Below are 19,883 nucleotides of genomic sequence, written 5' to 3' on the forward strand. Positions count from 1 at the left end.
TCTCTCCCTCCTCTTGAATGTAGCAGCCCAGGTTGAGAGGAAAAGAGCCAGCCCTTAAAGTGTGAAACCAAGAGGACCAGACTTTGATTCATGCCTGCAGGTCAGGATCTTAGGGGATCCCAGCTGCTCTGTTCTCTGCAGACAATGAAGTGAACATTGCTGATCCTCTGTGATGGCAGCCTGAGCTCGAGCAGGCAGGCACTGTCGTACTGGGAACACACTGATTTGCACTCATACAGAAGCAGAACACAAAACATGAGTGAACTTCTTGTTCACTTTTAATCAATTTTGGATTAAAATAAAAAAAAAAAAAAAGAGAAAAAAGACCATTGCAACCCTTCAGGATGCTAAATCTCACAGTTCTAAAGACCAGCATTATTGGCTACCACAGTCAGCAGCATTTCTGTATTATGATGTCATAAGTATAGGAGAACATTATTCTATTCTTTTACAATAAAATAATTATGTTTCAAGGGCACAGTTGCTGACTTTCAGGCTACCTGTGATACAGTGCAAATCAAAAATACTACCAAGCATGTAAACCTGCTATAACGGGCTGTACTACTGTCAAACTGCAGTTATCAATATTTTCCTTTTCCTTTCAACTTCAGATTAGCATTGAGTATGGATATGTCCTCTTTTATGGTGGGTTTTGCATAGAAACACTTAGAAAACCATAAGACTATTATACCCATTTGATTATGCTTCTCTTAAAAGATTTTTTATTTTAACTTTTTATCTCAAGTCTACCTCAGGCTCAAATTAGGGCTCTCAAACCAGCTCAAAATATGTATTTATTTCTGTCTTATTCTCTATTAAACTGCATCAAATCATGGAACGCACAAACCTTTTGCTTAGAAAAAGCAGTGCCAAGGATGGAAATAAAACACTCTAGATGACATTTAAACATTCACTGCATGAAAAATACAGTGAGCTTGATCAATCTTGGTATATATGAAAAAAAAAGCAAGAGATATGCAATATTTACATATAAGGCAAATGATGGATGACTTCATTAATGACCCAGGCTTGTAATAAAAATATTCCTAAAATTCCTATACAGCTGTTCCAAATAAACATAGTGACCAGTGCTTTGAGCAACCGTTTGTGTTCCCTATTTGAATGTTTGGAAGCCAAATTTTCGGGTAGTTTCTGTCAATAAATCAGCTATAGTTTATACAGAGATCTTAACAGAGCTCTGAAAAAAACAGTGGCATTGGTTAATCCTCTACTCTTGCCCTAATCCTTTGTGCAAATAAGCATTTTCCTTTATTCTGGTGTTTTTCATTAGATCCATTTCAGATAGATGCTTCACCATGGAGAAACACAACATCTCTAATGATTGTGCAGCAGTTGTCACACTGTCACTTTGGAGAGGGTGTGCTGATGAACTTCTTGGCTTACCAAGATGGAATTCAGAGAGGGGTAAAGAAGAAGCTGAAATGTTAATCATTACAGAGATAAATACATTGAGCTCTTCTATGCATCTTCCTAGAGATGTTTACTCCTGCTACAAGCTTTTCTCAAATTATTTCTCCTACTGAGACTTGCAAGAGCATCAACTGCTGCCAATAGTTTCAAAATACAGGTGAAACAAGACATAAGTATTTCCAGAATTCACATAGAGCTAGATAATAAAATTTAGAAATTAGACATCTTAAAGTAAAATTACAGGGAAAATTGAAATAAGTGTTGATTTTCTGTTATGAACAGGTGTTGATTTTCTGTTATGTTTTCCTCTTACTGAAGGAAGAAAAAACAGAGAGAATTGAAGCATTTGAGAAATTTTTGCCTTGTCTTAGACTGACAGGGCTGTTTCTGTTTCTATCCTGTAGAAGATTAAAGCATGTGCATAGAGAGAATATGTGGACTTCAGCAGTCCACATATTCTCCCAGGGAGGAATGTATTTGGACCATATAAATTTAGTGTGCAAATAAAAAGATTCTTCCTTTCAAACAGTACACAAACTTGACTGAATATGCTCAGCTGGTTTCTCTCCATTTCTTGCAATTCTATCACCAGAGCTGGCTGATTTAGTAAGGTTTTGTGAAAAGGGACTGAAGGGACTGAAAGGGTCTTCCATTCCCAAGGGTTTGAGAGGCGTATCTATCATAGGCCATACCTATCATGTATCTGTTTTCACTGTCAGAAAAATAAGACAGACTGATTTGGCTTTAAAGGTCCAGGATGAGCTGTGGGCAGGTAGGGATAAAATTACACGGAATACTGTATCTTAAACAGACACAATTAGTGCAGAAATCCACAAGGCCTGCTTTTATAGAAACACATCTTTTATCTTTGTAAAAGTAGAACTGTGATTTGAAGATAAATCTTCATATGCTGTGAATGGCAGATAAAGGCTCTTTCAGAGGCACCAGATAATAGAGATTAAAAAATTGTTCTTTCACACAGTATTTTCTCTCTTGTCAAAATAGGACTCATAAATCACATGCAATTTAGCAAGCTGAGACACTTAGAACACAGTAGTTTGTGAAAGTCAAAATAGCACCTATAATATTGACAGTTTTTACAATCACAGAATGCAGTAATTAAATATCAACCAATCTAGCTACAGCTATATGGCATGAAATTTTTCTGATGCTTATAGGCTGTGCAACAGGACCATTCTGAAAGAATTCCAGGTCTGCCCAAGGCCAGTTTCACTAAAATTTAAAATCAGTTTTTATGCTCTTTTTGTTACATTCAGTGCTTATCTGTTTGTTTTCCTATTGATTCCATAAATTTCCTAAGCATTTGCTATCAAAGCAGATTGCTGTGAACAAAATGTTCTATGCATCAGTTCATGCTGTCAGTTTTAAATCTGGAGAAGCTTGGAGAATTTTGTTGTACTCAACATGAATGTATGTTCATTTTTAAGAAGTTCACAAAGTATATATGTATTGCATATCCACATGGTTGTATAGGTATTACATATTGCTTGGAATCAAAGATCACATATTATGCTTCAGCTTTGATATAAGTGATCCTTTGATATAAAGTCAGTTATACCAAGGAAATAAATTTAGAGGTAAATGAAAAGGGTGAAAAGCTAGTAACCATTAAGGCAAATGGCTGAAAATTACCATGCTGAATTGATCCACTATGATCCACTCCAAGAAAACAAAACGAGCTTGATAACGCACTGCAAACACTGGCTCGTGAACAGGATTGATATTAGACTCACTTTTTTATTGATGTAATATGGGTCCATGTCTTCCAAGGGCTCAGACACCATTCCTGGAGGTATGTCACCATATATAAAGGGGAGTGTTTTTCCTGCCTCCAAGTCACTGTTTGGTTTTGGCCCATTTTCATCATCGTCTTTGCGATCTTGTTTAGGGTTCTTGGCTTTTTCTGCAGCAATGCGCTGTTCAATAGCTGCAAGAGACTCTCTAGTGAAGTATTGGAAGCTGTCTGGTCCTGGTGGTACAAGCACTGACTGCTCCATCTTTTCATCCTGCACATTTTAATTACCATTTATTCTTCTGCATAGGAAAATGCTAAAAGAAAGCAGAAAATAAAATTCAAATAAACACGTTGAAATCACCAAGTAAGAAAGATGTAGTAGTTATTTTCAAGTGCAATTGTTTTTCTATATTGAATTGTTAAAAGGCACAATTTGAAAATTATGCAAAGAAAGACAAAGTAAGCAGTTTAGGCATCAGTAAGAAGCACTTGTGTTGTTCTTACACTGGTTGTTGAAATTGTAAAAATTTCTCAGCTTCAGGACTATGCTAGTCTTTTACTCCAAATGAGGAAAAGTATGATAGTTAAGAATAATCAAATGCATTCTTTCCTCACAACTCTAGTTATATTACAATCACACTCCTCCAGAATCAATCAGGATTACATTGGTAGCTATAAATAGAACAGTTCAACAGAGCTAACACAGAAAATTTCACTGAGATCAGCAAAAGTATCAGAAAACAAGCACTGCAAAAACAGAACTTCCATTTAAAAAAAATCAAGTCTGGATATTACGAAGTATTAAAGTAATGATTCCAAATAAATTTTTGTATGGGAAATTATTTTAGATAAGAAGAAGAGCAATTACTAAGTATTATTTCAGTTTAGCTGTTACTGTGTCCGGTTCTTTATAAAATAGCTGTAACTGGAAAATTCTGGAAGTATTTTAGTATACATGTTTATTTATACATTTTAATTGCAAAAATAAACCTGTTGGGAAAAAAAAAAAAAACAGAAAGAAAAAAATGAATTCTTAAGACTACAGATCTGGCATCTTCCATGGTGCTGAATAAATTTCTGATGACACCAGACATACAAATGAAATGCATATTTGGGCTCTCAGTGGTGCATATATCCCTCACGTCTGAATGACTTTCAAACAATCAAGGTGCAAGTTTATCTCTGTAAAAAAATTAAAGCGAGCTGATCTCACACCAAACACCAAGTATTGACCCATGTAGACACTCATGCCAAAGCCAGTTCTGCACAGCTTCCCTTCTTTCCAAGGGCAAAGGAATTACACGGCTCTCTCCCAATGGGAGGATATAAGAAAATGTACCTCAGTTAAAAGAGATTTAAAATCTTGCCTTTCTCCACACCGAGAGTATCCTCTAGACAGCCCTCAGCTCCCCGTGTCATGGCTCTGTTTACCTCTGGCAAAAGAAGGGACAACGACCTCTCCTCTCCCTCTCCCCTCCATGTCTGCCTTTCCCTCTCCCCCCTCGTGAGGCCCAGGAGGGTCCTTTTCCCTTTTCCCTTTCCCATTTCCCTGGGCCCCTCGGCTCCGGCCCGCGGCCCGCGGCCGAAGGCGCGGCGGGAGGAGGCGCTGACAGCGGCGAGGGCGATCTCGGGTGCTGCGAGCGAACGGGCCGGCAGCGAGCCGTCAGCAAAGGTGAGAGCTGCAAGCACAGCCTGCTGTGTCAGGATCGCCTTTCGGCTCGCTGAATGTCCCCACCTGGCAGGCAGGACAAGGATTACCTCAGGATTTGCTGCAGGTGCGCAGAAACAAAATGCTTCACTGCCATTAATTATGTTGCAAAAACATTTGATTCAGCTACTGTGTTTATAGACCAGTTTAAAATCAGCAAATGCTGTGGTCTTGTCTAATAATATGTGTATTTCTTTATATAGAAAGGAACTCCACGTTATTTTTCTATGATTAATCCTAGAATGTTCTCTGGTCTGTCAAATGTGCATGGAGCTAGCTAGCTACACCTTTAGATGTAACTAAATCTAAGTAGGCTGTGCTTAACATCTTTCAGGAGGCTTTATGAAGATTACCTACTTTTTATCCTCTACTTAACAGATTAGAGGATGATATTCCAGATACCTTTTCCCCTTCTTCACACATTTCAATGATAAGTCTTCAGAATTGCAAAGAGAAATCTTCTATAAATTTAAAAGTCGATACTAAACACATACAGAATTTACTACAGTCTTAATCCCAAATCACTTTCTTTGCTCATATGGCAGTGCTTAACTACCAGGTTTGTATTTCCTTTACTATAGCAAATTGATTTATTCTCACTTATATATGATGGGGATGGATAAAAATTGATACCAGACCAATTAATCTACTGCTATCCTTCTGATTTCCACCAAGTGATTTATTAAATATTAATTGAATAAGTACAGATTGCTTACATTATCCAAATGGGCTTCTTTTTTTTTTTCTTTAGCACATCACTAGTAATTCAACATAGGAAAAAAAAAAAGAATACCCAAAATATTAATTTCTTACCAGGTTCTTTCCTAATCTTTTATAGAGGTTTTTTTTCTTCTACATTTCCATGTCTGTTTGAGTAACCTTCTTACGAGCAATGTGAAACACTTCAAATTTTGGAAAATAAGGTACTCAGAACATTTGATAATAGAATCATTGAATCATTGAATCAATCGAATCATTGTTTCTTCTGATATTTCCCAGGCAAAATATATTCACATCCACTTTGCAGTGTACATTGTTGTAAGCCAGGGAACTGCAGAGCACACCCAGCGTGCAGGGGTGGGACCATCTGCAGATCACAAGCAGAGTAAGTCAGAAGCTGTTCAGCTGCATGTGTGTGACTGCACAGAGCACAGTGATCTGCCCACGTGTACCCAGTGTGAGGCAGCCAGAACTGCCCTGGATTAGCTCTGCACACCCAGATCAGCTGGGTGACACACACACCATCCCTGCCCTCCTGGCTGGGAGCTACTGTGCACATCAATTTTAGATCTATGCATTCTTTGAGAATAAGCTATCAAACACCCCTAGAGCATCTGTGTACCTTTACAGTCTCAAATGCCATCTTAATAATTTTTCTAGGCAAAGTAAAGGGACATATTGGAAACAGATGAAGAGATGGTGCCTTGTCAAACAATGATTTCAAATCAGTTACACACTACTTCTTGAAAAAGTCAATTAAACAATGCATAACTCTCAGAAATAGAGACAAGCTTGAACAAGATTATTTCCTAATCTGATATCATCTAGTACTGTCAGCTTGCATATCCTTCATACCTTCACAACAAGAGTTTCTGGAGCATTTGGTCAGGAGGACCTTAGCATACATGTAGAACTACAGTGCTGCAATACTTAAACTTCAGCAAGTGAATTTCTTGATATTATCCATACACCTAAATCTGAAACTGAAACATGCTTTGATGTTTGATCTTCTGGTACATCAGCCATGAATTAAAATTCAACTGCTTCAAGATAAAGATAAACTAATGAATCTACATGTAAACTTACAGAGCCCAGATCTCCATGTTATAATAATTTGCATCATTTATTGGCACAGCTTCTCATTACTTTTGATTTATCAATAAGTCATTAGGATTCTTGTCTTCAGCATACTGAATAAACATAATTTACCTTCCTCACAGGGTGGATTTGCGGGAGGAGAGGAAGAAAGTTGTGGGAAGCCACTCCAGTTTTGCATGTGCAGCCTCAGAACCAAGCCTGTGTGTCTCCTGTCTGTCTCAATTATAGGGTTACTGCAGGCAGCAAAGGTAGGTAGGATATCCAAAGCAGCACGCTTGGCAGAAGGGCAGGAATCAGACTGGAATGTTGGAACTATACAACTTTTTATGACTCCCTGTAGCTCACATATAAAATTAAATTTAATTCTCATGGACAGCTTTCTAAGGGAAACTTTCATATTACCAGACTAATAATAGGATTCTTCCATATCTTTTTTTACCATCTTCTTGATGTTCCCTCTCAGCATGGATAATGCAGATCTGGCACAAGGGCTTGCTTGCATTACATTACTTAGACTTGGATAACTGCATTTATTTAATGCATATTAATTTTAAATAAAGGGTAGGTGCAGTAATACTGCAGACATCAGAATAGGGTACATAGATATGCACTGAGCTCTATAAATAAATTATGTGAAATATTGGAAGTGAGCAAACAGTACATACCAGTTGAGTGGAAGTTTATGCTTTGCAGCTGGGTATTTCCATTACTTAACCTGACACAGAGAAAGGGTTGTTGAAGGGGAGTGATGGGGGGAGAGGATGACTATTTAATTTGCCACAGAGTTGCAAACAGCCATGTGGTAGCTGTGTGATTCAGGAGGGCAGTTCAGTGCTCAGTCTGGGCTGCCCAGCAGCCAGAAAGCAGAACAGACAGGGATAGGAACTGCAGCTCGTGTCTCTGATATCCACACTGTTGAACCATTGCTTAGCTTACTGGGCAGGAATGAAATCAAGATTAATGGGGTAGAAAGAAGGTGTGTAAGAAAACATGAACTTGGAATCTTAAAGGTAAGCTTTCATTTGGGTGGGTGATCATGGCTTCTGATCCCTGCTGCTAGAGCTATTTCTCTATTATACCTAGTAAATTCCCTTGAGAAAACACATTTGAAAATCACCAGAGGTATATTAGATGAGAAGAAAAAAAGTAGCACTAACTATGGGAAAAGAGGGTTTAGATCTAATGTTCACTCACACCTAACTTCTTTAACTCAGGAAGAAAATACAAGCATAAGTTTTGAAAAAGAAAGCAAAGTAAAATAAGCCAGCCTTCCCCAACAAGATAACTAGCCAGCAAAACCCCCATGCTGGTGAAATCAGGATGCCCCCTGTGAGCTGTGTGCTGCTCCCTTTTCTCCCACTAACTCCTAGACTTTCAGTCCTGTCATTGTGTCTTGTTTAGAGGAAATCAGAAAGCCCTATGATGTAGGCACAGCATATTATCCATCTCTATTAGTTATATATTTGTATGCATTGCTAACATTGCTATTCTCTGTATATTTTAAAATTCAACTAATGTATCTTGAAACCAAAACATAGGTACTAGGCTTGGCTTTAGATTAAAAAGAAATAGCTTGCTTCAGCTTACTGCTTTGCTAGTCTAATTCCAAGCCTAATTATCTGCAAACAAGTCTTTTTTATTTTAGAGCTGAAAAAACCAAAATTAGTTATGCAGCTTCATAGAAAGAAAGAAGGGAAATATTTTAATGGGACAAGTCACAATGCAGCTGCATTAGTACTCCATCTGAGCAAATGCATTTAATAGCTTGGAACTACTGGACTGCTACCAAGCTGAATGGATTCTCTGCTTACTCTGCTCCTGCAGCAAATGACTGCAGTACAGAGAAGCAATTTTTCTGCTTTCCTTCACTTGATCAGAGCACTGACCCCTTTTACTGGCAATCTACATTACTAGCTCAAGTTTAATTTTCTTAAACATCTGTGTCTTAAACATCTGTTTATATTTACCTTAGCAAACATAACAATCCCTTTCTTCAGTTAAAAAAACAAACAAAGCCATGTAGGCTATGCAGTGTACATTACATAATGCTACTGATTCATTTGACATTAAGCTAAAATTGAATTTAAGACAAGATTAAAGTTCTGGTCTTGGCATATTGCCATGCTTCGGAAATAAATAAAAGTTGATGGAAAACAGATTGCTCCATACCCTGGAATGATGCAAAATTTGCAGAGCTAACAAACCCAAAGACATTGCCATACTCAAATTAGTGGGTTGCCTGACCCATTAACAGCATTCAGGTACTTGCTATCTCATATGGTCAGTGGAAAGGCCAGAAGCCTGAAAGACATAATGACAAAAATTATTTACTTTCTAACAAATTTAGCAAGCACAGATTTCATTCTTGAGGTTTTCCTGGGTCAAGCAGATGCAGGAGCAACAGGAACATGTTTAACACACAAGACCACAGGGAAAAAAAATCAATCATAATTAAGAAAACAAAAAGAGTTTCTGCTTTTCATGCACAATGACGGAGCCACTGTGAAGTAATAAACCCCCCAAATTGTAGAAACTTCTACTTTTTATACAGCACAGAAGTCCAGACACCATATGAAAGTAGCTTTTGAAACTTATCCCTTGATTTTACACATTTACTCTCAAAGCATGCCCCAGGACATGCCTGTGCAGAGAGGAGGCAGGAGCAGCCCCAGCCCCCTGTCCTGTGTGAGGAGCTGGGCACCACCTGCTGAGTTACTGCATCCAGAGGGAGGATCCATCTCACAGACTGCCTGGGAGAGCAGAGTGCTCCAGGATGGGAGATGCTGAAACCACAAAGGAGCTCTGCAGCTTAGGAAGCTCTGCTGCCTCTGCACAACTTTGGGATGGTTCTGTGGCCTCACTCCCTTCTGCAGCCCTCAGCATGTCTCAGGTTTTATGAGATGCAACAAATGCAAGGGCTAGGTGTGAATTCAGTGTTTTCCAAATGAATTGGCACTCTGTATGCTAATGCCAAGCAGCATGTAGCACAAATCTGTAAATACCTGACATTTGCATTTCTGTTTGTGTGGGCAGGGCACTGCACCTTGGTCACTGGCATCTTCTGATCCTGCTAAGGCAGCTCCTCTGCAGCTCTGCCCTCATGTCCCTCTGCATTTTGTCATTCTGAACACACAAACCCCTTTTACCAACAATAGGAGGATTCTGGTGTTTCCTAGTAAGCTTCTTGAAACTTAATAATTATCTAATAAAATGTGAGAAATGGCTTGCTCTCAGATTGGCAATTTTGCTTTACAGTAGCTTAATTAATATCTGTTGTTACAGATACAATTTAAGTTCACTTCAAAAGTATTTTATATATTTTCATATAGTTCTCAAAATAAAAATAAAATTTTAAAAAGTCGCATCACTGCTGTGAAGAAACTTCTTCCTAAACACAGACCTGGTAAAAAATAAACAAGTAAATGACTCTCATCCATATCCTGATTAGGTTTGAACTGATTTTTAACAAAATTTGAATTAACAATCATAGTACAATGTAATTTGGGGAAGTTTTCATTCAGTGGGTACTCATGAGGCCACGATGTCCCAGCCTTGTGTCCATACATGATGTGGACTAGAGACATGACAATGCTCAAGCCCTGGCACCTTGTCCCCTAGAGGCAGTATAGTTGCAGAGTTCATTTACTCTATTGAATATTGGATATTCAGCTTGCTTTAAGATCTAAAAAGCTTCTACATGGCACTCAGTGTTTTCAGTTGCATAAAGGGTAAAACAATCCTGAAAATTCCTAGAAAAAACAAAATGTTTATGCTATTAAATGGTTAACTACAAGCAGCAGCAGGAGCATCTGCTGCCTCTGCCCCATCCTTTGAGCAATGCACTACTGGAAAAAGCTTCAGATTTGCCAAGAAAGGCAGGACCTGGGAATTAGTAATTCTGCAGAAGCAGCAGTTTGAAAGCCATTAAGTGAAGGCTGTTAGCCACACTGACTTTCACTTAAAAGCAAAGATTTCAAGGTTTTTTTGTCTTTTGAGGTACTGGTGATTTTCCAGTCATTTAATATTTTATGGTCTAATAAATGTTCAGCATGTTAAGTTGATTTTTGATGGAAGTGTAAAGCTATAATAAATAATACAGTCAAAAGCCAAGAGCAGTACAATTATAGACTAAGAAATCTAGTGCTATTGGAACTTGGGAAATTTTTTAAATCCTATGATTGGTCAAGAGAAAACAATTAAAGAAACATTCTTCTTTAAAATAAATAAGAATACATTATGTATTCTTATTTATTTTATCTTATTCAGTAACTTCAAACGTTTAGCAGCCCAGGACACTTGAAAATGAAGGAACTTAATGCTATAAAGTGTACTGAGAAAACAGACAAAATGTAAAACTAAGATAATATCACAAGATACCATCTGTTATTCAAAAATGGAAAACCATTCATTAGAAATATCTGAAATATTGATATATACTTATAAAGAGCAGAAATGATAAAAAATTTTGAAGCAAAACATCCAGTCATTCAAATTCTGAGCCACTGTCTGGTAGTTTTCTGAAGATCAGGTAACCTGCTGAAAGCAAGCAAAATTTACTTTATCAAATACAGCATTAAGCGATGTGGTTAAACCTGGAATTGTAGTGCACATTTAGTGATTATTTTGCAAATAAGTTATTCTCAAATGTAGGTACAGAAATATAAAAAAGGAAAGAGGTTTGAGATCTATAGTTTTTTAAAATATCACTTAGTGCACATCAAATGTACACAAACTCCATTAATGAAGATAATGAAGCAATAAAGTATTTAATAAAGTTCAATGAAGTATTTAATAAAGTTTTCTATCTTGTATTCCACCTTGAATTCAAACTGACAGATTATAAGTTCTGTACAATGTGACTGTTCATGTGGCTCCCCCTGTAAGATGAGAGCTCTAGTAGGAGAATCAACATGGTAAAGTGAAGAGCACAGCAAGCAATATCAGCAAATAATATCTCTTTCAGTCTCAACTTTTCTGATTGAAAAATACCAGATTTCCCATTTTGTAGGATTTGTGATGGGTAATTAAAATACTTTCAGCTATTCTCATTCAAACCCTTTTTTTCCTTTTCATTAATTGAAAATACTCTTGAATTTGTGATTGAAACTGTTTTTTACCATTCTAAATTGTCATTTTTAATGTTGTATTAGGGATTAAAGTGTTTTGCAATGTTTTTTCTCATTAATCATTTTTAGTTTATCAGAGTGAGTGGCAATGCCTTCTGGTACTTTGCCATTGGGTGTCCAGGGCAGTATCTAAAATAGAATAAGGATAGATTATAATCAGTAATAGCCTCCCAGAACTCTTAACTCCACTGCTAGCAGACCAGTATGAAAATTAGTTCTAGCCCTACCAGATGAGAGAAAGCCTCAGCCACTCAACCTCCCAGAGCTAGGTATTGATTTACAATACACCCAGCTGAGAAAAATGAGGAGAGGCATTCCTCAGCATGTCATGTTTCATGTTTCTTGCCTGTTCAGTGTCTCTGAAGACAGGGCACCATTTCCTACCACACTGAGAGCTGAACAATGGTCCAGCAGGTAGTGCATGGACAACCCAGAAGCATTTGGATAAATAAACTTACAGTGAGAAACCAAAGTAGGAAACTTCCTTTTTCAAAAACCATTTTTCAATGCACTTGAGCACAATATTGGAAGATACATAAAGATAAGAATATCCAGTTATGGAAAACTAGTATTTAGTATGTCAACAGTGAACACTGTCAGAGAAGAGATCAATGCAATTTGTGGGGTCATGGCTCTAATGAATCCAAGGACATTTAAGTCTGAGGGAAACATGCACAGTTAAGAAGCTTAAAAATATTCCTGTTTCATTCATTGTGAATCAAGGACAAATTGGGGACTTTATATCATAGGTAGAAATTACATCAAACAGATTTTAATTTGACTTTGAGGAAAAAGCTTATGAAAAGCATAAATACTGAATAATTTCCAGTACTTAGCAATTTTGAGCAGAAGCTGGTTTGTTACACCCATTTATGTAGTTTTCCATATTTATTACTCTTAAAATTCATCAGGAAGTATGAAAATGAAAAAGGACCTCAGTGAAAAAGTGCAGTATATTACATTATCAAATCTTAAGATGTTTGTTTTGAAACATGAACACATAGATTTATCAGCAGCAATATGAAATGCTAAGAATCTGTTTTGCTGCCTATTTTGCTCTGGCTACATCTATGCTATATTTGACAGAGTGCAGCCAAAACTGTATTATGTCACAAGCAGCTCTTGAGGCAACATGAACCTGCCTGCACTGCCTTTTACAGGCAGTTCTTCTGGACTTGGGAGACAGTATGCTTTCAAACCTCCAAATCTGCAGCTATCTGAACTTTTCTAGCAAAGCCTCTCCTGAATTACTTTTGATTTTGTGCCCTGAACAGCAGCCAGCCATGTGCAGATAAATGGGTTTACACACCTGTGAAGTTTACCTTTTCAGAAAGCTGTCCAAACCACATGAACCCTGCTGAAAGTGGGAAGAATGGGTAGCTGTAGCTATTTTAGTCTCCAGACTTCTTTCAGACTCATCCTGTTTATCCTGTATGCAGTCCAATTGACCCAAGTTTTAATTCCTTCAGACTTTGCTGCCGTTGCTGGTGTAACTAGCTTCAGTTTCTAGATGGAGAGACTCACCCCAGACTATGAGTGCTTACCACAGCAGCTCAGCACATGAAAGGCAACCAAGCCTAAGGGCTGCTGAGGTTAGTGGAGCCTGTGCTACTAGCAGTCACAATGAATCTGGCTCTCATATGTGTCAAATGTCCTTGTCTAAGTTTTGGAGCCAAACTATAAATCACACTACACTCCTCCTGCTGCCATACAGACCTAAGGTCTGTTTTCCATCATTCTTACAAAAAAACCAAGAAAGTTTCTTTGCCCTAATCAAAAAATGATGCCCTTATTCAGAATTATTTTCTAGCTATTTTCTTGGGCTCCATCATCCTGCTGTATAAATTCTCAGAAAGCAGACTCATTGCCTCTCAGAAGCCCTTAGCAGCCTTTCTTCATTTTTTAGGTGTTAACTCCATTGCTTAAAGTTTCAATTTAAATCAACACTGGAATTTGGAAGATTTCCAGTCATATGCAGGGGATACAATTATCTGTAAAGATCCCTCATTTTTCTCATGCTCCTTTTAACCTCTTCTTTTTAAGATACCTTCCAAAACTCTTCAGTGGTTTGGCTGTTCAGGTGCCAAAGCTACTTCATCACCTTAAAGGTCTGTGACATCCTCCTCTGTGACATCTGAGCATTTTCCTTACACTTAGATTGGGAGAGAGTACACTTCCAAATCTCATTCAAATAGCATGGCTGGAGCAGCAATTCCCTCCCTCTCTGGGTTTGAATAGCACATTCAGACAGGGATCCTACACTCCATGGCTGAACTCCTGCCTGCTGCAGACACCCAAAGGTTCCCATACACCCTTCCAAGCCAACCTGCAATGCTGGCCTCAAATTGAAATAGAATAATTTGCAGGTAAGAACCTGGATGTTAAGAAGTGTTAAAATTCAAGAGTGTGTACTTCAGATGAGCAATATGAAGGCAAGGGCTCAGAATTGAGTCTGGCACAACCAGAGAGCAGGAGGTTTTTAATAACAAAGTTCCTGAAACTTCCAGAAATAAAATACGCCCTACAACACTGCAATATGGAATTTTAACAGGGATGATACAAGAATGTCTCAGAAAATCTGAAATCTGTTTGTTGTAATCCCCCAAAGCAGGTAACAAATACTGCTTCAGTAAAGCCACTTGAATTAAAGCATTACACAGAGCAGCACAGACCTGCAGATCTCTAAAGAGCTTCCTTTGTGGGCTTCACTTCAGAATGCTGCTAACCACAGTTGCACTGCCCCCAGCCCTTATTTAGCCATCTTCACAATCTTTTCTCACATGAAAGAGAGAAAATGGCTCATATTTCCTATCTGAAACTTATCTGAACAGACAGCTAAAGGCATAACCCATCCTTTTCCAAAGTGCTAAGTAATCAAGAATTCACACAAAAGTCAATATAAAGTTCTTGTCACTCTGTACAGAGGCATTGTATTTTTTGCCTCAGCACTAAAATACAGACTTGAATATATAGGCTTAGACATATCACATGAAATTTCAGTCTTAATAGCACAGACAATCTTACTTTAATCACAGGAGGAAAATACCTCTTCCCAAAACTGACCAATTTCCTGCATTTCAGAATTCTGCAAAGCATATAACCCTGAGAAATAATTGTCACAGCTGAGACCTTCAGAGAAACATTAAGTGCAAGGCAATCAAAGGAGGAGGGAGAGAAAATTTTGAATAAAACTCTATTAGAGAGTTAAATAGAGCTGAATGACCTGAAGAAGGATTGCTTTGGAACAATGAAATAGCTTTTAAAAATAAAAGTTGGTGTTTATTACTCCACTAAATTTTTAAAAATTGATTGGTTTGCATTTCCTCAGCCTTTTTTTCCCTCTTCCCCCAAAACTCATTGTTATTGTCTAGGAATTGCAGACATAAGAGAGCAGGTATTGTACCCTCTCCTTTGCTTTCTCTTGCTAGCACGTCTCATATTTTATCATTCTCTACTCTTGGGCAGTAAGCATTTTTGTTTCTCCCAGCAGAACCATTAAATATGATTTAGTGCTGGTACAGTAGTAGTCTGAACTTAGACTTCACAGATGTACAGCAACCTGCTTGAGGGGAAAGCAGAGGGCAAGTGTGAGGTCAGTGCCCACAAGTGGCAGACGGGCAGGCTGGGCAGCAGCTGGAGAGCCAGAACCCAGAGCACAGCACCAGCTGCACTGCCTGAGAGCCAGCAACTGGCCAGGCTGCTGCACAGGGCTCCCAGGGACTGCAAGGATCCTTAGGAGTAGCACTACATACAGCATTCACCAGTGTTTAGAAAGCTCACCCCAGGATGTGTGTGCCCTTGGAGCGGCTGGGCAGTGCCAGCTGTGGCAGCGCTGCCCTCGGAGGATGCTGCTGCTGGCAGAGCACAGGAGGCAATGCTTCCCTCTAGGCTGCACTGGGAAACCAAGAGGTAGCACCACTGCTACTGGTGCTGTAAGAAGAGTTTCAAAAATGATTTTGAAATAAAAAACCTTAAAATAATGTTTGGATAAAAGTAGTAATGGTTTTGTTTGCTCCATAGCTTAGAAGCCAATAGATTAATCAGTGGAAGAAATACTCTTGGATCTGGGGACACAATCCCCTGTCTTGCTAGAAAGAGCTGATCCTGAGGCAGTTTTCACTCATTTTGATTAGTAGTTTCCCTCCTAGCAGCTTCCCAAGGAGTCTGGGAACACACCTCCAGAGTCAGCTCCCCCCAGCAGTACCCTGCTGACAGGGCTCAGCAGCCACTGGACTGATAAAGATCCTTGCAGGCACAGGATATCCCAGTGCCAGCTAGTCCTGGTCTTAGACTGAGCCAAAATGAATAAGATGTGATACACAGATAATTTTTCTTGGAGTAAAGTTTTTTTTTCTTTCAGATAAGATGCTTCAGTAATTCAGAGTAGTTGATTTGCAGTATTTTGTTCTGAGGCAATATGAAGTTATGAAAATATAATAAAGGGTCATTCTTTCTAGGTTATTCCCCCAGTGTATGTAAAAAGAAAATTAATTGAACTGAAGGCAAAAAAACTCAGATTCAAGGTTTCTAGATTAGACTTGGATCACATAGTTCCTTTTTAAGGAAAAAAATATTAAGTTGTTGTATGACTTCTTTTTCAATGAAGCATTGTCAATGTACCCACTATTGACTTCTCTGTCTCTATTCATCACTGCACACTTTAAGTTATATATATATGGCATTATTTAGGTTTCATTTCAGAAAATAAATGTATCAGACTGGGTTTCTCAGCTGTGAAAAATACTGAATATGAACATTAAAAATAGAACTTTGAAATGGCTCTGCTACACTCACTTTATTTAATCAGATTCAGAAGTGTCCTAGATCTTTCTATAAAGAAAAACTATCAATTTAAAAATCTGTTTAATTAAATGTGTACTATTCTCCAGACAGTATGGAAATTTGATCAGATTTGCAAATACCCTTTTTCTACCCCTTGTGCTCACACACTTGCTATGGCTCCCTAGTAAAGACTATGTCTAAAAGAAACACTAAGAAATTTAGTAACTTTTAAGGACACATTTTCTGCTCCTTCTTGGTATACTTGAAGCATTGCAGAGTGTTTATACCATAGGATAAATATTTTCAGGGGATGTTTACATGCTTTTATGCAATCCTAGTGAAGATAGCTTTTAGTGGGTCTGTTTTGGACCCTATGATTTATTGCACACTGCCTGTTATATCTCAGATATCTCCTTCTTTTTGCAGACTCACAGAAAAAACAGGTTGGAAAAAAGAGCTCAGAGACCTCCTAGTTCATCTTGCTGCCAAGACAAGACTGAAAAGTAAATGAAGGCTCTCTCTCAGAAGGAAACATTTGGTAACAGTACTGTAGTTGCTACTTTGATTTGTCCTCTTTGACCAATGCCATTATTAGAGTTATTAAATAATTGAGTCACACGAGCCTCTGCATTTACTCCTATATTTTTATTTCTGACCTTGTCAGGATTTGAGGTTTTGTTTGGTTGGGCTTTGTTTTACCAGGAGGACGATCATCAGGTTTTTTTATTTGTGTTACAAAGTAATTTTAAAAAGCCAATTCTAGAAGCAAATTAGTCTCTTGAAGGAGTAAGAGAAAGATGAAGATTGGCCTGCATGTTTACAAGGTACTGATATAAATTACAAAGATAGAGGGAATTAGAAGGGATAGAGCTTGGGATCTCAAACTGAGCTGGGTGTTTCTGAGACTAAAAATAAAAGGATTTTGTCCTTTTCTCAGAGACTTGTGCAAAAAAAGAGGAAATTAATTAAAAAAGGGGATGGAAACACTTTAAAATAGAGCACTGGAAGGATGGTTAGAGATCCACTAGATACTGCAGGGACAGAAAACAATGGAAACTTGGGTTCTGAAACTGCAATGTAATGAGAATTTCATGGCAGAAAGAGGAAGGAGAGAGAGAATTTCTGGGGCTGATAAATTACAAAAATAAATAGCAGGGTGGATGAATCAGAATTGTGGATTTTCAAATTATATTTAATATTGCAGGGAAGGTTTCTACCCAGATTTTCTTAACAAGTGCAAAATGAAATCAATTTTTTTTTCAGAGCTAAACAGAATTTCAGAAGAGCACAAAAGGGGACCTGAAACCACCACACACTGGTAAAAATGGAAGACAGAAATAATTACTCAGTAATCAGTAAAAGACAGCAATCCTAAAACCAGTGAACACCCATGTATCTTGTAATTCTTTCAACAAATATAACTCATATTGAATAAAAAGAGATCAGTGTATTTTACAGATGGATTAACTCCAGTATGATTGAGAGATGATTTCTATGTCCATGTTTGCTATTTAATTAATTTCTTCACTCATACCAAATTTTCAGTTGTTTCCACCCAACTTCTATGTGTTTTTATGGATAGAAAGCTACAAAGAATAAGCTTAGAACTAGAAAAATGGAAGTAACATACCAGAATTATTGGGCCTTGGGAAAAAACATCTAGAGAATTTGCATGATATTGCCCATCTCCCTACAATATTATGTTCAGCCAGAAATATCAGCTGTAGATTTTAATCAAATTTACTCAAAGGTTCTTTTTTCCCCACATTTTAGAATAGTTCAGCTTTAGGATTTTTTTTCTCTTGTAGCAATGTGATCTCTTAAGTGCTCTAAAGTATTATGCTAAAAAAAGCCTAATGGTATTCCTTCTCTAGTATGTCATACTGTCTCCATAACACTGCTTGTCTCAGTTTAGAAGTGTGAATAAATGTTGTTCAATTTTTAATTTGGTTTTTCTTCTGCTGTAGTCATTTTGGCACCAACAGAAAGTCTACAGGTCAAATACAGGACTCTTGAGGAATGCCACTGCCTCCCACCTGCATAAGCTGTTATCAATGAAGAAAAAGAAGGCAGAATATGTTTCTGTTACCGGAAAACAATCCACAATTCTCTTTGTGATATTTAGCCCAAAAGACACCATATGTTTTCCCACAGATGAGCTGGGGCTGGAGTTCAGAGAATGAATAAAATGAAGGAAAAGACATTAACCCATGAGGCTGCTACAGTTCTAAATGCACACAGAAAAATAAGGTCAAGATTTCTGCCTCTTCTCAAAAGAATTTACAAAATACCCACTTCTCCTGATTATTAACAGGCTATTTCTCACAACTACGGGCAGGAGAACACTCACACTTAGTTAATCTCAGGTCTTCATTTTCAGGCACCCAAAAATGACAGAGAAGGATTTTTAAAATATAATTCAAAGGACAAAATTCAATGCCAAGCTATGAGGGTTTGCCCATTAAATATGGTGTGTCCTGTCATGAATGTACAAAACTCTGGGATTAGAATTTGCCTGCTGGAAGGATGCAGTGCAGTGTGGAAAGCAGCAGCACTGCCATCCTTAGAGGTCCACAGCAGCCAGTTGTCCTTTAAACTCCTTGGCACTGGGTCGTGCACTGAGTGCATATTCATAAATACTGGGAAGCTTTTCTAGCTGAAGGCCATCTTCATTTTAAGAATAGAAGAATCTGTAATTGATTTTAGCTTCTCAGCTGTTGATGATTACAACTTCAGAAACTTCAAAGCAAGTTTATGTTTTTATGTGATAATTTCAACAAAGGTTTCAGTGATCAATAATAAACTACCCTTGCCCCTACATAAAGTATTGTTTCAAACAGCTGATAGGATATATATTTTCTTGATATACATTTATCTATATAATTTTTCTTTAAGTCATCATAGACATTTAGGTTTTTTTATTTTTGGCACCAGACACTTTGCAAATTGCTGTTGTTTTCCTAGAATTTCACTATAATTGTTCTGATTAGACTATGCCTTATGCAAGTTCCTAATTCCCCTAGTTCCCTGTCCCACTCCCCTTGATACTTCCTTCAAAATAATAAAAAATTTCTGGCAAACTGAGGACAACCAGTTTAAAGCTGCTTGTTTCTGACTTGCCTTCCTGTATCTAAATACTTCACCAAATATTCAAGATCACACAAACTAGGCTCAGCAGAATAAAGTATCAGGGTGTCAGTCTTGACAGCAACCCTGTTATTGTTTTGCATTAGATTTCAGAGTAATTTTTAGCACAGCCTTT

At 37.8% G+C, this 19,883-nt stretch overlaps 1 protein-coding gene and 1 long non-coding RNA gene across 11 annotated transcripts in view; one reads left to right on the forward strand and one right to left on the reverse strand.

Moving 5' to 3' along the window:
• LOC103814404 (sodium channel protein type 1 subunit alpha) overlaps nucleotides 1–3,455 on the reverse strand; it is a 59,939-nt gene extending 56,484 nt beyond the window's left edge. For 9 of the 10 annotated variants that reach the window (XM_050977032.1, XM_050977030.1, XM_050977027.1 and 6 more), the window contains exon 1: nucleotides 3,186–3,449. In XM_050977032.1, the coding sequence (XP_050832989.1) occupies nucleotides 3,186–3,449 (264 nt within the window). Of the gene's footprint in view, nucleotides 1–3,185 lie in introns of all 10 variants that reach the window. The other variant, XM_030240751.2, reaches the window with a different exon arrangement.
• Nucleotides 3,456–4,792: 1,337 nt separating this feature from the next.
• Nucleotides 4,793–18,161, forward strand: LOC127059831 (uncharacterized). Its single transcript, XR_007778016.1, has 4 exons — nucleotides 4,793–4,859; nucleotides 6,836–6,961; nucleotides 17,048–17,159; nucleotides 17,885–18,161. It is a non-coding gene; the product is annotated as an uncharacterized LOC127059831 (long non-coding RNA).
• The last annotated feature ends 1,722 nt before the right edge of the window (nucleotides 18,162–19,883 follow it).

This window comes from Serinus canaria, chromosome 7 (genome assembly GCF_022539315.1).
Source record: "Serinus canaria isolate serCan28SL12 chromosome 7, serCan2020, whole genome shotgun sequence".
Taxonomy (NCBI): domain Eukaryota; kingdom Metazoa; phylum Chordata; class Aves; order Passeriformes; family Fringillidae; genus Serinus; species Serinus canaria.